The sequence below is a fragment of the Pollachius pollachius genome (genome assembly GCF_949987615.1).
Source record: "Pollachius pollachius genome assembly, chromosome: 19".
Taxonomy (NCBI): Eukaryota; Metazoa; Chordata; class Actinopteri; order Gadiformes; family Gadidae; genus Pollachius; species Pollachius pollachius.
The window spans coordinates 15787896-15805950 of NC_136952.1; the positions used below are offsets into that span (position 1 = coordinate 15787896).

The 18055-nt window shown below is 43.6% G+C and overlaps 1 protein-coding gene across 4 annotated transcripts in view; it reads left to right on the top strand.

Moving 5' to 3' along the window:
- The first annotated feature begins 362 nt into the window (after positions 1-362).
- plce1 (phospholipase C, epsilon 1) overlaps positions 363-18055 on the top strand; it is a 79426-nt gene continuing 61733 nt past the window's right edge. For 3 of the 4 annotated variants that reach the window (XR_013812637.1, XM_079756505.1, XM_079756507.1), the window contains exons 1-5: positions 363-583; positions 9066-9152; positions 9895-10681; positions 12303-12707; positions 13423-13638. Coding sequence is in view for 3 of the 4 variants with exons in the window: in XM_079756505.1 (XP_079612631.1) it covers positions 9965-10681; positions 12303-12707; positions 13423-13638 (1338 nt within the window). In the remaining variant the exon portion in view is untranslated. The remainder of the gene's footprint in view (positions 584-9065; positions 9153-9894; positions 10682-12302; positions 12708-13422; positions 13639-18055) is intronic. The other variant, XM_079756506.1, reaches the window with a different exon arrangement.

Here is an 18055-nt window from a genome sequence, read left to right on the forward strand (position 1 = left end):
ACCATGGAGCAGCATGGGGTACCCAGACAATAGCGTGGAGCGGGGTCGCAGCGCGTGAAGGGACAGCCAGGGACATTCCAATGCGGTGAATCTGCCGCTGCTGCCACCCGACAGTGGAACCCCGACACAAGGCCTCTGACACTAGGCCCCTGACACAAGCCCCCCAACACAAGGCCCCCAAAACAAGGCCCTGCATGCCGCTTATCGGAGTCCAGAGCCAGGGCTATTGTCCTTCTGTCCGCGGCTCTGAGTCAACCCTCAGTCTAAAGGGCTGAGCGAGGGAGCGAGAGGGGAGGGGAGGGGAGAGAGCTGGCTAGCCAGAGTGTGTGTGTGTGTGTGAGAGAGAGAGAGAGAGACCGAGAGAGAGAGAGACCGAGAGAGAGAGACCGAGAGAGCGAGGACAGGATAGAAAGTGAGGGAGAACAGTTTCCCATCGTTCACGTTGCACCGACTTCCCTCCGCGAGAACTGAGAGGAAAGTGAAGTCAGCGGAATTTGAATGGATCGTTTTACTACTTCAGTCCCCGCTGATGATCGGTACGGAATAATGTCCTATCGTTCCACCACCTGAAGACCGCCGATCGGTGAGTTTTGCTCTGACTTGTTGCCCGATTAACACGACAACGCTGCGACAACGTTGACTTGCTACTTGTTGTTGCGTATAGATGTGTGGTTTATTTGGAGAGTAGTTTGTGAACGGGTTTGTCCTCAACAACTTCGGTTTAACAACACAGGGGGGTAAAACGTGCACTTGTGATCGTGATTGTGCATAAAAAAAACACCGGGTTTCCTAACTGTCAACCCTAACAAACACTCACAACGTGGCGAACTGTGTGTGTGTGTGTGTGTGTGTGTGTGTGTGTGTGTGTGTGTGTGTGTGTGTGTGTGTGTGTGTGTGAGGGGGTCAGTTGTGTTTACATAGGCAGAATTCCCCGCATATTGCGGTGGCATGCTTTTATCCCTGTTGGTCATAGTTTTAGTTTGAAAACATCTTACGACTTTAGCTTTGGCCAAACTAAATGATCAGGTAGACACACTATATTCAGTGTGCTGTCAAAAGGGACTATGTATGACATCATATCCCCTTTAAAGCCCCTAGCACACCTTATAGTGACAGGGGGCTTTCACTTTTATATGAGGCATACTACTTTTATTGTGAAGAGCCTCTTGTTTACATTATAAGCACTATTTCCTGCTATATTAAAGAAAACAATAACACAGTTCTTCAATGGGCTAAACCTTCACTAGTCATTTTAAAGTAGATGATACTTTAAAGTTCAAACTAAAGCTGGAGATGAAGAAGATTCTTTATTTTTTCTTTAAGCCATTCATATATCTGACTGCACCTAATCAGTGTGCTCCAGATAGTTAACAGTACTTTGTCAGGTGTTTCCTTCTCTAAGCTCTCTATCGCTGCCTTTATCTGTTATGCTATTCTATTCTACTTGTATTGTAATGAATAAACAGTCATCAGCTTGTTGGATAATAACAGCGATGTTTCCTCACTATCACTATTGAAGTATTGGGTAGAACCCTTCAGACATTGAGGTATTGGTCAGATAACAATAGAGGTATTATACAAAACTGTATTGCTGTTGGGTTTGGATTTAAATATATCAACTTCATTAACTTGGCACAGAGAAATAAGAAGGCCTGGCTAGATTCAGAGGTATTTGTTCTTGACCTGGGTGTGACTTCTTAATATCAGACAAGATGACGGAATTTGTTACACAGTATAAACCTCCAAATGGAAAGGCCACTTCAATTCTAAAACGTAAAGATTCTGAAGTAATGAGCTTCAAAACATCTTTGACCGTCTGTTAATTCCTAGTACTGGACATTTTTGAGTTTGACTTGAACACATCATCATTCTCCTAATGAGCTGTCTCGGCGATGAAAGTTATTACAAATTGAAGCATCATTGGCCGGATGAAAAACAGACAAGAGGACACAGTTTTACAGCCTATGAAGTATTATTGGAGAGCGGGGCTTTGTTCGTCTTTCCAAAGTAAAGCAGAGAGGCTGGCATGTAGTGTGAGAACGGGAAAATCTCCACCATCATTCTCTCATCCATGAATCAATCACTTCTTAAATCTTTCTTTCTTTCACACATCCCTGCTATTGTTGCCTCAGTTTGCCCCATGTTAGTAGTCAACACACACACACACACACACACACACACACACACACACACACACACACACACACACACACACACACACACACACACACACACACACTCAGAGAGTCTCTTTCTGTATAGTTTCCATTGCCTGTTCCCTGTTCGGTTCCCTCTAATCTAAACCATATGTAGTGCAGATCTGCATGTAAAGTATTCTGTACTGTTGGTGTGGGTCTGCACTGTTGTTACCAACCAAACCTCGTCCCTCCTGGTGATTTAAGAGATATCCCGGGGAATTAAACAACATAGCTTTATTAGCATGACCTATGAACTAGGGATTTGGTTGTCGTCAACGTCCCGGAGACCTTCTAGGCTTTGTTGGAGTCAACAGAAGGGCGGCTTCAAAAGTAGAATTGGACTAGAAACATTTTTCCTATTTGATTGTTTGTTTGCTAAATCCAGGTTGGTCTCATTTAGACCATCTTGGTCACATTATGAACACATTTGCAAGAGAGATCTGACAAGAAAGGAAAAACAAACGTACAATTTGAAACAGGGTTAAAACGTCAAACAGAAACTGATCATAGGAAAATAGTTAAAGGAAAAACCCTATACCATCGATGAATCATGGATTTGTGGTTATGAAATGGTGATGACACTTAAAACCGTTGAGGCTTTCTTTGCCATGGCTTGTTTTAAATGATATTTATATGGTACGGGCTTATAAGGAAATCGATTTATTTAGTGGTCGTGATGTGTTTGTTGACGGTCTTAGGGGATGTGGTATCATGTAATGCATGTCGTATCTGTTAAGACAAACTATTCACGGTATTCAGTGCGTGATGACCTTTACTCAACTTGGCTCATAGCTTTGTCTGGCCTGGCGGTGATACAATGTCCCAGGCCCCATTCAAACATTTATATGAACGAATGAATGAAGTAACTATTATTATTATTATAATTATTTATCATTCATATTCCCCAAGTCGTTGTTTGGTTAACTTTATATTACGTTCAGTTAGAAGTGATATTATCCTCAAACCTCTGTCATTATTTACTGACGCCGATGTGAGGGCCTCCCCAGACGTCCCCTCTTGTTCCCCCACACTGGTTCTTTTCAACGATATGGCGTTAGAGGAATGTGACCCTATTGTAGTCATGTGACGGCTCTTTCCCGTCCAGATCTCTCGGGGAGAGGGGGCGAGGTGGGTGGGGCTCCCTTTACAAGTCTGGCCTAGTTATCCTACAACAATGTTCAGTCTGCTTTTTTTAGGTGAACTCCCGAACTTGCACACCTCTTCCCGCCAACGTCGCAATGGTATTCTAAAGCAATACTGCACAAATACAAGCACAGGCCGGTTGGATTTGGCCATACGCTGTGAACATGCCCCAGGGGTACAAAACAACTGGCACCTTGCAGAGACGGACGTCATTTCCTCCATGATGCTAAGATCTGAATCTCTACTAGCTACAAGATCTATAATCTAATCTTTCTCTATGTGTGTCTTGATTTGTATTTCACGCATGTTGTCTGAGTTAATGTTCTTTGTTTCACCAATAACGATAATAATAGTTACGGAAGATTGCAATACAATTGATATTGTGCCATCCATTTGAGACACCAGAATTGGCAACATAATTTACTAGTATACCTTGATATGTAGGCCTACAATTGTAGCCTAACAAAGCATCACATTATTCAATGCTAAAATGAAGTCATTCATTGCTGGATGAAAAATCAATTATAAACTATGCTGTGACACCCGGCCACTAGAACCTCATTTAGTTGATATTTATTATGATAATTTGCATATTATTCGACATTGAGGGTGAAGACTGATCCAGATTTCTTCACCCTACTTTAAAGATGCATGATTATTAAATGTCCTCAAGCTATTCTCAGAAATGTTGTTTTGAATTTAATTTAGTAAAGCATGATTGATGTATTTTGTTAAAAGGCTTTAAGAAGAACAAAAAATTAGGATAATTTTTGGTCTGATCTGTGGTAAAGTAAAGACGTTTTCTGTAGATGTTGTTTGGAAGTGACTCAAATTGCCTTAAAGGAAAATGTAGTAATAATGTTAATAATGTTGGCCAAAGTTGGCTAACAACTGGTATGGCACACTGGTCTGATGTTTTCTTTGAAAATATGAGGCTCTGATTCCTCTTTCATAATAAGAGCTTCTCCGTTATCTTCGAAATAATGTATCTTGTTTATCTTGGTTTGTGGTTTGGATAGCTTGCCATCCACTGCAGTGTCTCCTATTTCGCTCTATGACTCTTATTTACTATATATGATAAAAGGATAAATGGTAGACAAGTAAATACCTTCCAGTTATGTGGGGTTTTTCAAGTTCCTACCTGTAATTGTTGACTTGATGAAGGATTTATGTCAGCAAAGCTAGGTGCATATACACATGGAAAACATGATCTGATTGGCTGCAGAACGACTCATTATCCATTATGTCATTCATGGTGTGTGTCTCTTTCTGTCACTGTCTGTCTTTGTCTCTTCGTCTCTGTGCAGTACAAACAGACAGACCAGGGGAACAAGCCTGAGATTAGAGAATGTTATATATATATATATATCATAGTAATGTCATAGTATTGGACTATAGGACGACAGTAAACTGTAAATAAGCGGCCACCACAGCAACATGGGAAAGCGGCTACTGTTGTCTTTAATGTTAAAGGATGGTGTTGACTGAAATATAGTAGCAGACAAGTTGAAGAATCCGAGTTGGTTTCGTGAACTTCCTGTTTTAGGTAAGTGAATTTACCAGTGAACTTGACCTGGTTCACTGTGTGTGTGTGTGTGTGTGTGTGTGTGTGTGTGTGTGTGTGTGTGTGTGCGCGCGCGTGCGTGTTTGGGGACAGAGGGGTGTGATCAGATTAAGCCACCTTCAGTCAAGGCGTAGTACAAATGATAAGGGAAGTATGTGTCTGTGTGTGTCAAAGGAATGTCTACAATGTTCCTATAAGGAAAGATAGTCATTGTTATTGTTGTAACGCGTTTGTGTTGGAGCGATGGATAAGTAGGTTGGCTACTGTTAAACAGGTAGTTAACCTAACTCTTCCGTACATTATGTGGCCTTCACACCAGTGTACATTTTTGACGATTCAGGCAAATCCCAGCTGTTTTAAATGTTTTGTCGCCTGACAATTGGCATTGTATTTATCGACATTTTCCATAAATACAAGGAATCAAGGTTAGGAAAGGACAAAGAACCCCACTTTTTTTGACCAACCATTTGAAGTAGTTGGCTTCCGGCTCAGTATCTGTGCCGTCTCTCCTGCACAAGTTGTGTTTTAACGAGGAAGAACTGATGGATCCGAGATTAAAGGAAAATCGAACACCCTGTTTTAGCCCGTCCACTATCGAAATTGGATAATTTCGAACTTCTGGTAGTCACTTTGTTTTATTTAGGACTACATATCTGATGGCGTCTGAAGTTTGAAACTGGTAGAATGAAACTACCTGTAACAATTATAGCATGCAATAGCATGCCTATAGCTGGCTACATGAGGTCAATGTTCAAATCTGAGCCACATTCTTTCTTGGACCAGGGCCATTCTCATCTGAAGTACAATGCTTTAGGTTTTGATATAACTATTATTAAATGGAACATAATAGGTAACCTAAAAGTATTGTATATTTATGCCAGTGAGAGATATCAATGTGTTTATGGTTATGGACTATACATACGTATACGCAGTGGCGAACTCAGACTGTTTGAAGGGCAGGGGCGAAAAAATAAAAAGGGCACATTCTTGCTCTACAGGGCACCATCATAATTTATTGTATGAAGAGGCACCAGAGGGCACCCAATATTTTTTAGCCAATAAGGCACTTTCTCTCGTATTCACCACTCTTGAGGGCACTTTTTCAACCATGGGGGCACGAGGGGGGGCGGTCGCCCTGCCCTCCCCCTGAGTCCACCACTGCGTATACCGTTTGTTTGTAAAGTGATATTATGGTTGGAGTTCCCTTGATCTGTTCTGCTACCTGGTGTTCTTGTTCTGCCTGTCGGGGCACTCTGTTGTCCTTCTGATCGTTCTAACGACCCACACCTATACTCACCTTTGACCTTTTGAATGTTATTTCGTAATTTGACCCAATCCCATCGGATACACTCACTATTGAACGCCCCTGTGATTTCTCCAGGTAAACTCAATGCATTCAGGTAGTCCTCGGGTGAACAATGTTAATGTGTTTACTCTGTGGCTGCTAATATCCCCGCAGGCAAAACACTTCCTTGACGATCTGATGCATACACAATATAAGTTGTTTATCTATAAACGAGTAGAGCAACCTGTCTGAGCTCTAGATCAAACACTGTCAGCTGTTTGTTTTAGTCTCTGCACTTATTGAAATATATTTTATTATGTTTTTGTCTAAAAATCTTTGTATGAGTCAAGTTTGAGGATTGCTCTTTGGCCGCTAACAGGACGCCCACTGAATCTCAGGCCTCAGAACACTGGAGTGAGAACTCCGTAGAGTGAGTCAATAATTATCATAAAGTAATATTACTTATAAGCATAAATAAACATTGAACTAATTAAAAGTTATGAAAGAACTAATCTCTGATCCAGCAGTCCTCCTATGCTACAGCAGAACTTCAGTGGGGTAATGTTAAACCTTACAGAGATATTCGTATGATACGGAGATATTCTATGAGAGAAAACTTTAGGATTTGAATATAGTAGTTCTACAGTGGCCAGTCTAGACCGTGTTGGTTTTAATTCTTTTAAATCATTTTTTTTGTTTAGTTTTTTACAGTTAACAATTGTTGGCAGAGTTTGTTGTTTTCACATTATTTCTATATGTAGCCTTTAATTTAAAGTCATAGAACATTTTAATACATTGGTTTTTCACAGCCTAGACCTAGTAAAGAAACACAGAGAAATTGTTTCTGTACTCACAGAAATAGTGAGTACAGAATAGCCTAGTTTCCAAATGGGTTCATATTTACTTAAGAAAATAGATTCAGGAGCCCATTATGTGAAAACCGTATAATTTGTAATATTAAGAGAGAGAGAGAGAGAGAAAGAGATGGCATATGTCTTCTGTTGAGGATCAAACATATCCAACATTCACAGCCTCTTTTTAACACACAGACTCTGCCCTTTATGTTGTGCTGTTGGAGAGTGTTATAGAACTCGGGGGGAAAAGGTTACATGATCCAGTGAATGGAGTGCTTGTGTGCTTTCGTGCCTCTATGGAAGCTCTCCTATGTAAGAATGTAACAAGGTGACTCAAAGCGCATTTCACCGTCTGTCTGTCTGTCTGTCTGTGTCTGTCTGTCTGTCTGTCTGTCTGTCTGTCTGTCTGTCTGTCTGTCTTGTTTGTATGTTGGGAATTCTGCTTGCCTGGCTGTCTGTCTGCCTTGCTGCATGGCATTTCAGGTGTCTATCTGTATGAAGTCTGGTTCAAGCTATTGTGTACCTGTAGTTACTAATTACAGGCATGCACGTGCGTGGGCATGCACACACGTGTACAAGCATGCATGCATGCACACACGCACACACGCATGTGTGGATGCACGTGTGTGCGCAAACACACACACATACTCAATACTGAAGCAATTTGTGAAATAATGGGGTCTCGACTCTACACTCAAGTTCTTGCCAGGAAATCTGTGTACCGGCCCTTGGGTCGTCAATGGTGAACTTGTCCTCTTAGCATTGAAAGAATAGTTGGCTGTTTCGGATTTACAAAACCGTAACCAAGAATGATCTTCAACAACACCAGCAAGACCTTGTGTGTGCCACAAACCTTTTGGGTTTTCCTTACTTCTGTTTCCAAAACACTTTGGCACTGCACAGAGTTCTAACTAGTAGCCAGATAGCACCGCCGTCACCACCGCCGGGGCTAAATCTCGGCGCGGTGTCCTCATGCTCAGTTCTGTGTGTTCAGTCGTTCCTGTCACTGATAACTGTCTCTCCGTAGAGACTTTGATTCAACATTAGGGTTGTTGTTTGTGATTATCTGTCGTCTCGCTCCGATTTACCAGAACTTTCTAAAACATTCTAGGGATTTGGCAGTTTTGACAGTTCTACACAAACATTACTTATCAGTACAAATAATTGTTTACTGTTTTGCACAATCTTTTTTTAACCGACTCTATGGATACAAAATCTGTTGTACTTTGGGGGATTGTACTAAAAGCTAAATTAAGTAAGCTAAGTATAAGTACTACGTAAGTCTTTTTTCAGTCCAAGGAGCAAAGGCCTTTGACCCTATATGATAGGGGGGTTAGTTTATAAAGCCCCACAGGAAGTTCCCTGACCTAATGTCCTGTCTCACTGGTCAACAACATCCCTACTAACCTTAGAGCATCTCTGGCTATGACCTTTAAAGGACTCAATCTTTCCATCTTTCACACTGTATTTCACACTGTATTTTAATCCAACTCCTTCTGCATTTCTCTCTTTCTCCAGATGTGACTAACTGAATAATTGGGCAAGTTAATCTTTCCTTCTCTTTCTTTCGTATTCTGTTTTTTGGCAAACAACTTATTTCATTGTGAAACATTCTAATGTTTGTATCAGCCAGAGAACGGAAAGAGTTAAAATAAAAGTTATGCCTCATTGCCAGACAATTTCGCCAGAAGACTAAGTGTAAAACTTTTATTGTGAACTGGAAAGCTCAAGAGAAAATATTAACCTTCTATTTATGAATGGTTGCCAGGCTACCCCGCTTATATGTTTATATTCACATGGTATATTAGTATATATAAATAATGATTACCCCAGGTAAAACCATACTCGCGCTCTGTCTTAATTGCAGTCTCTCTTTTCTTTCTTTCTTTCTTTCTTTCTTTCTTTTCTTCCCCCCTATATTGAACATAATATGGCTGAAATAATAGTAGGTGCTTGATAAGGAAACCCACTAATATATCTGTCTTCTGCTCTGTCCCACATTCTGTCTATTTCCCACTCAGATTTTCTCAGGATATTTCCAAGGGGAGTGATGCCCAGACCCAATTAGGGTCTACGACTAAGCTACCGGACCCCCAATAAACAGCCGAGTGAGTAAACACACACACACACACACACACACACACACACACACACACACACACACACACACACACACACACACACACACACACACACACACACACACACACACACACACACACACACACACACACACACACACACACAGGGTTTGCAAAACAAATGCATAAATGTTGTTTGAACACACTGTCCCGGACACTAAGGAGTCAGTGTTTAGGAACGGAACATATTATTTGTTTTCCGAAAGTTATATTTCTCATGGTGCATCAGCATTTTGGTAATGCATATTGATGCATTAATGTTGTGAATGTTTTGTTCAGAACTATAGGCCTTCTGGTTTGTGATTGTATCTATATTACCCATGACTACATGTTAGGGGTGTTAATTTATTTTAAAATTGGTAAATCACTTTTCAATTATTTAAATTACATTTAGACATTTAGATTACTGTCTTATTACTGTCTTCTTACTACTTATGTGACACCCACATGTTCTGTCTGGGATTAATCAAGAACATCTTAACTTATCTTTTTAATTCTGACCCTCCATTCCCTTACATCGAGCAACTTAAGTAGGTCGGCTATCAATTTAGTTTTAAATAAACGTATCCCTTTAAGCTGCGTTCCCATTGGTAACCCCTGTAGCTTCATCGCAGCATAAACGTTTAAACCCCTGACTAACACCGTGAACACTTGATAGATGTAATTGGATCTTAAACCAAATATTGACTTCCTGCTTTGTGATTGGTAGATGCAGGGCGACTGACCGCTGATCCCACCTTCAGATTACAACCGACGGCGGTGAGAGGCGTGGGCACAAGATGGCCACCGAGGAGGCGGAGCGAGGACCCGGGTCCTCCGAGGTCGGCGCACACGTTGCCTCCGCCCCGCCCGCCCCCGCTCCGTCCCACCTCCGCAGAGTCAACCGCCCTCTGGGGTCCCGGCGGAACTCTGAGCAGCTGCCGCGACCGCCGGCGTTCGAGGTGGGCTGTAACCACGGCGACACCTGGTGCAGGCCCTCACCGCGGTCGTACCGGACGTTTTCGTACGACCACGCCAGCTCCAAGGGGGAGGGGTCGTTCTTGGACGGAGAGAGAGCCACAGGGAGACCTCCCCCTGGGCAGAGCATGAAGGGAGTCAGTGGTGGGGTGGCCAGGCTAGCTAGGAGAGGACCAGAGAGCCCCTTGGGCCAGTTGGATGTACTTGATGATGATGATGATGATGATGATGATGATGAAGCTTGGGCTTCCGCCAGACAGAGAGCTGACATTGTGCATTGTGCCTGCCCGGTTTCACGCCTCCATGCCAACTGTAACCACAGTCCTGGATCCAATCCGAATCGCAGGTCAAACATAAGCACTAAGTCCCACATGGGTCCGGCCCACAGCCCTGCATCCAATCGAAGCCCGCTGTCTAACGTAAGCCCTGCCGTCGGAGGCTGCAGGGCCAATAATAGGCCACGATCCAGACCGACCCAGCACTTCCATCGCCACACTCGCCGCAGCAGCCTGCCCGCGTTCATGCTGGCATCCCTCAAGGTAATTACCCGGGCCCGGAGTGGTTTGGCGGACACCGTGTAAAAGAAAACTCCATTGGCTCCTAGATTGCCTGTGGAGTAGAGGCAGAGTCACTGCCAGAGTCAATGGGGCATTACGGACACTGCCAGGGAAACTATGAGATCACAATGCACAGACCTGAGTGTTTGTAGTGTTAGGGTTAGGGTTAGTGTTAGGGTTAGGGTTACATCAGGGTAGAAACACATCAATGTTAGTTCATTTGGATTCTTGCCGATCAGATATTGAAGGCTGTGAACCTTTAAACCAGGGGTTTGTTGAACCAAGATAACAGAGGGCAGATGGACTGACAGGAAGCTCAATGACTTAGAGATGCATGCAACAAGGCCTCCTGATGCCTTCAGATGGATCACCTATTGAATTCCAGCAGAAACTATTAGCAACCAGCAAGGTTGAAACCAATCAAAGCCCAGGGGATCAATACCAAAGCAGAAATCGATTGTAAGTGCTGCATTTCCTTTTTTCCTTCCGGAGAGTGTTTAATTTATCAGACCTGTATGTATTAATGTAAGGGGTTATTGGTTTGCTCGTTCATCCAATCATTGATTCATTCTCAAGTTCCCTGTTTGCTTTAGGCCAGAGAGGCACTCTCAAGAGGTTTTACAGCCCTCATTTGATCCAACATAAAAGATGACGTCCCAAAGTGCATTGAGTGGTTAGCTGTCGTCCGTCAATAATGTATAAACACCCAACATGCTCCCTTTTATGTATCTGGTGACTGCTGTTTCTAAGTCAAAGTTGATGTGTCAACCTCTGACCTTAGGGTCAGAATTAATCAGTTAACAATTAATCCACCAACCTAGATGTGAAAGGTGCTGCAGGTTACGTTCAAGAGTGGTAGAGAGAGAGCAGAAGAGAGCAACTCAACTGAGATAATTTGAAACTAAAAACATCCAAAGAGGCTGCCCTCCCTATTTTCTCTGCCATTGAATAGTTTTGCATTTAACATACCTGGCAGGCAAGCTGGAGACCCTGAACCAATCAGGGAAGAGAAGTCCTGATTGGTCACAATTTAATTTGGAAGCGGTCTAAAATCGAAATTGTTCATACAGGAGGCAGGCGTGGAGAGTTTCTGTAAGTGCTAGCTGATGGATGGCCATTTCAACAAATTTCACTTGAATAGCTCTAAAATGTACCTCCTACTTACATAGAATGATGATGGAGTTATCTAGGTGATATGCTCCTTCAAACGTTTAATCATTTGAATGTTTGCCTTAATTTATTATTTTATTTTCACCATACTAAGGTATGCAATGAAACAACAGTGACAATCCCTTTTTGGAACTCCTTCCACAGTCATATCTTTGACTCCCCCTCCCTCGTGTTTCGAAGCATCACTTAAAAACAACATTTTTAAAATAGCTTTTAACATCTAACCCTCCTCAACTCTGACACTCTTTCTGCCTCGTCACTTCTCGTCACTTCTCATTTTAAACCAGACTTTGTATTGTGTTTGATGATTTCTCTTGTATTTTGCTGCCATTGTTCTGGAAATGCATTGCCATTGTTCTGTGCCATTGAGTCTGGAAATGCATGATGACAATACCATGTAGTATTGTTATCATAATGACATATCACCCTACAGTTCCCTGGCTCCCCCGTGCCGCCCCAGTCTCCCAGCGGCCCATCTAGTGAACCGGGGTCCCGGGTGTCATCCCCCCTCTCTTCCCCCCTTCCACAATGCCTCCACCACGACCACAACCACCACCCCCAGGACGGCTACTCCAGCCTGGAGAGGCTGAACCGAAGGCCCAGGGTCGGCAAAACCTCCCTGGAGAAGCTCCACCACTGGCGCTTGTCCCTCGACAAGGAGCCGTGGTGCTTGCCGGCAGCGCGGGGCAGGGAGGAGGAGGAGGAGGTGGAGGAGGAGGAGGACGACCAGGGGGAGGAGGACGAAGGGGTGGTTCCCGAGGGCGACAGCCCGTTTGTGCGTAACCGCAAGGAGCGCTCCACCGTTCTCGTGAGGCGGTTCTTCAAGAACAACCAGAAGGTGATTGATCACAGGAAGGATATCAAAGCGATTTAATGGCAACTGGTTTATACTCTTTTCATTTTTCCACCAGCAAATCTTTCTGTTTTTCATTAGTTTTGGTATTTTCTTCTTTCTCCTGCATTTCTTGCGCATATGGCTTAGTTGGTTTGTGTTTTCCTCAAGAAAATCCTTCCTTCCTTCATTCCTTTTTTCTTTCTTGCTTGCTGTTTTATTTCTTATCATACCGTCGTATTTGTACTTATTTATTCTTTTTTTTAATGTAGTTAATCAATTGTATTTGACCCCTTTTATTGTAATGTGGGAATGTAATGAGAATTCCACTCCACTATGTTGGATTTGGCAAAAATATCCCCAAAACCATCTCGAACCCTGAGCCCCCTTCTCCCTTTCCGCCCCAGAGACCTCACCCCGTCCCTCTCCCCCCAGAGACCTCACCCCGTCCCTCTCCCCCCAGAGACCTCACCCCGTCCCTCTCCCCCCAGAGACCTCACCCCGTCCCTCTCCCCCCAGAGACCTCACCCCGTCCCTCTCCCCCCAGAGACCTCACCCCGTCCCTCTCCCCCCAGAGACCTCACCCCGTCCCTTTCCGCCCCAGAGACCTCACCCCGTCCCTCTCCCCCCAGAGACCTCACCCCGTCCCTTTCCGCCCCAGAGACCTCACCCCGTCCCTCTCTCCCCAGAGAACTCACCCAGGCCCTCTCTCTCCCCCCAGGTTTCCAAGCCCGTCTGCACGGGGACCAGGGCCATTGTGCGGGCCCTGCCCTCGGGCCGGCCGTCCACAGAGGTCTGGTGGCAGGTGGTCCAGCACCAGACCTCCAGGCCCGTCAGGGAGCTGGTTTGGGAGGTCCTGGAGCGGCTCCGGGGGGACGGGGAGAGGCTGAACGTCTGCAGAGGAATGCGTCGCTTTGTGGGGGTCAAACATGTCAAGGTAGGATGTTGTGGCAACACGCTGCAGAATCATGTTGTGGACACGCAGTTTCACATGCACATATACCAAGGTCACGATACTTTTGCATATTTTATTTGATTACATTTTTAAGTTTAGACTCGTTCAGATGCATGCTTTTTTTTAATAAAAGATTCACAAAACATAAAACAATAAAAAAAAAGTACTTTGGGCCAGATGAACCACCATCTTCAAAAGGCAAATTGACAAAGACGAACTGAAGACATTTTATTTATAATTTGTATAGATTTTTAGGTAAAATAAACTTAACTAAACTAACAGAAACTTAAAACAGTTCAGTTATTGTTTTTTTATTAAGCCTTGTTTTTAGTTGTATTTCAGTTAACAAAAACTAATGCATACCCACACACGTGCGTGCACTGTGCACAGTATAGTTAGAGTTCACACACACACACACACACACTGGCCCACAAGGGCCCGACTCCAGTGGGGTTGAGGGTCTCCGGCAGCTTGTCTCGTGAAAGGGGCTTTTGTTTTGTGAGGGCTCCAGCCTTGTGAACCTCTGAGGGCTGTCTTCCTACAGCAGGCACACTGCGGATCCCTAAAGAACCTCTGTCTTTACATTATCACTAGAAACAAACCGCAACCACCACAACCCGGGGAGCACGGAACAACACAGGTCTGTTCAGTGGATCATTCTGGAAAAAAGTTGGCAACTTTGCAATGCAGACACTTTTGTAGTTGAAATGAAAAGATTCTAAAGCAAATAGTTCATCAATCGATTAGTTTCCCTTGCTGTCCTCATGGACTTACAGACTTGGATTGCAGTAGGGTGCGGTTGTTTAGTTGTTTATTGCTAGTTGACTCAGCACGGCCTCATTGTTGTAGTTGACTCAAACCAGGCTTGACAGCGGACATCTATGTACAATGTGTGAGTGTGTGCGGAGTCCTGAACAATGTGTGTGGGTCTGAGCATGTGCTTTTAGTCTTGAACAGTGTGTGTGTGTGTGTGTGTGTGTGTGTGTGTGTGTGTGTGTGTGTGTGTGTGTGTGTGTTTGTGTGTCTGCATAATAATCCTAGTGTGGCGGTTGGTTTTTATGTATCACATTATGCAGCACGGTCAGAATCACCACAACGGATTATATGAACGGTTATATGAAGCTACTCACACTCTCTCTCTCTCTGAGCCAAAGTGTGTTTTATGGAGACTATGTGCGGTGATTTTATGAGGAGCCTTGTGGAGCGTTCGGGTCGAGGGGATCCGGTCATTCCAGGGCCAAGGTTTTGATAATGAGTTCTTTCTCTTAAAGAGAGAAAGAGGGGGGTGGTGGTGGTGTGAGTGTTGCCAACCCTTTCTTGTCAAAACATCATCCAAGCTACTCCTGCACTGGGCGTCGCCATGGCAACCTCCAGAATACACACCATGCCAGAGAGAGAATTACGGGGGATGCGGACCGGGCTCCCGAAACAAAACAGAAGAAAGTAAAACTCGACCTGGCCCAGATTTCCCGTAAAATCTCACAGAATGAGATTGAGTTCGCTCCATTTGTTCAAAGTTAATGAATCCACACACGCACACACTCTCATGCACATGCGCACGCACACGCCCACACCAAACCTATGCCACACAGTTATCCTTTGGCTAGGTGCGGGGGTGGGGGGGTGGGTCTCTACAATAACAGCCGTGTGTTTGACTCCTGGAGGAATCTGCAGACTTCCTGTGGACCTCGTGTTTATTGGTCCAGCTAACGAAGAAGGAGCCAAAATATACAAGGTTATAGAGAGGAGAGGGATGGCACGATGGACTGGAACTTCACCAGGAGGGGAGGGTCGGAGTTAAACCAGGCTGGGATTAAAGTGGACATCTTGATTGTCATGTCAATAATTGTCTGTTTGGGACACTTTATGGCAGGGTGAGGTATCACCGTGGTGGTGGAGCCTATGGCTGGCTGATGAATGGAACGTGACAGACTGGAGGCCGGTGGCAAACAAGTACAGCTGAAAGGTGTCTGCAAAGAACGAAACGGACATCTTGGAGATTGCCACTTTAGGTTACGTAGTTTAACAGGGTTTGAAGTCACATAGTTTAAGGTTAGTATTTTAGGTCACAGATTGTTACATAGTTTTAATTTAAGCTCAATTAATTTAACAGCGTCTAATTTGAGTGAGTCTACCGAATGAAACACACTGGAAATGGAAACTCAATCTCAAACTGCCACAAAAGCCAATGTACATAACTCATAAAAAAAGAGCAAATGATTTGTTTGACACACACACACACACACACACACACACACACACACACACACACACACACACACACACACACACACACACACACACACACACACACTACATCTACCTCAGAAGTGTTTTAAGGTTTGCTCTTTCAACCACTTGAGGCCAAGCAGAGCCCTCTAATTGAACCAAGAGAGTTGAAGTGCAGACATGACCACACACACACACACACACACACACACTCACACACCATTGAAGGCTGGCAGCAGATGTGAAATGAGAACATGCTATTAGGCTTGCTATTACTTGATGACTGAAAGCTCACCCTCGCTCACTATACGGCGCGTCAACAATTTGTAGGGCTGTTTGAAATCTGAGTGCACAAATCAGGTTCACTACTATAAAGTTCATTACTTTATACCCATAATGCAACCTGAGGGCAGTCGTCAACTACTGCAAACTTATTTCAGCGCTATCTCCAATAGTGCATAGCAGCATTTTCATCTGATTCCCCTGGTGCCCGCCTGACACATCGGCTTGAAATGGGACCAATACAAGTATACCCGATAGATTTCAAGTCCATAATTAGTGTCAAAATTCCCCCTTTTTCTAACCCTTACTTATGGTAAGGAAGGGATAATGGTGTATCATAGTGTTTATAATATAGAGATTAGGGAATGAGCGAATACAGCAATTTCCCCTCTCCACTACCCATGATGCATTTCAGCACCACTTGAAATCCCCAATCATTTCCCACAACTGTCATGTTCGATACTGGTTTGAAATTCAAACAGTTTCAAATTAGTTATGGTTGTTTTTTGGAGCATGATTGATTTGAGCGAGCCACACACTTTATCATCATTGTCTCATTTGCTGAGTCATCGCTTGGCTCGTCTCATGTTGCGTTACCATGACAATGGCATGACATCGCCGCTCTGAGGGGATTTCTGGGAGTGGGTCTCTGTGTCTCTGTGTCTCTATCTTCATGACATCACTGACGGATCATTCGTGTTTAAATCAAACCCATGAGCGAGGATGAGCGGGAGAGGCCATGGAGAAATGCGATTTGTTAGCTAGTACTCCTACTTATCTGTTCTAAGAACTAAAAGAAAATGGAAAGTGGTTAAGTTGAAAGACTAAAACAACAAATAATTATATATCTGCAAATGTAACAAATAACACAGATTGTGCTACTTGCCTATGGATGCATGCTAACTATCTATGACTTGTTGGCAACTCACATTTTAAATTACCCTGTCAGGAAGGAAGGGCTGTATGCAGTTTGACTGACTCGGCGTGTGTACTATTTCCTGTTTAGTGGAAAAGTAAGGAACTTTCAAATACAGTCCCAGTTAAATATATGTGCGCAGAATCACACCCATGCCAAAATGCTCGCAAACACACATACCATCTCACACACATCCCTGTCAGCAGCTATAACCCCATCATTGATCATCAGTGCATCCCAGACATAACATAAAAATAACGTTGTGCTATAATTCAAATGTACCATACTCCAAATGTGCCATACATAATGTTGCAGTAATACTGTACATTTCAACTGATATTGTTACTTATATGTTAACACACAGATCATATTTCAAATATGTGACCCAATTCTCCCCAAGGATACACACAAACACACGCGCGTGCACGTTCTAACATGCAAGCTTTTTGTTTCACTGCAGACAAGACAAGGTTGTGGTTTATTTATCTTAAAGTTTATTATCAATATCCTCTGCTTTGATTTCATTGTCCTCGTATTCCTGTCATAATATATTAGATTATGACAGAATATTGACATAAAATATTTGTCGTGCTGTATTTGACTAGCATGTAGCTCCCCCCTGCTCGTGCTGGACAAATAGCAAGGCCATTTAACCTAGCAGGATAATTGAAAACACCTTTTTAGTGTTTTTTTTATTGGGCAATAAATCTTGCAAACACCTTCCCGCCCTTGAGCAACAGTCTGTACAGAAGGGTGTACAGTACTTTATCATATACTGTACCATGCATTCTGTCCAGTGTGTTCTGAGCCTCACCTGTAAGAGGCTCTGGCTGGGGTCTGCTATAGCACCACATGTTCAAATGCAGATGTGTATGTATATAGGCCTACTACCCAGATAATGGTCAGATAGCTCGCTGTCTAGCAGGAACATGGGCTTCTAGAAGAGAAGACGGAGGTCTGATTGATGAACAG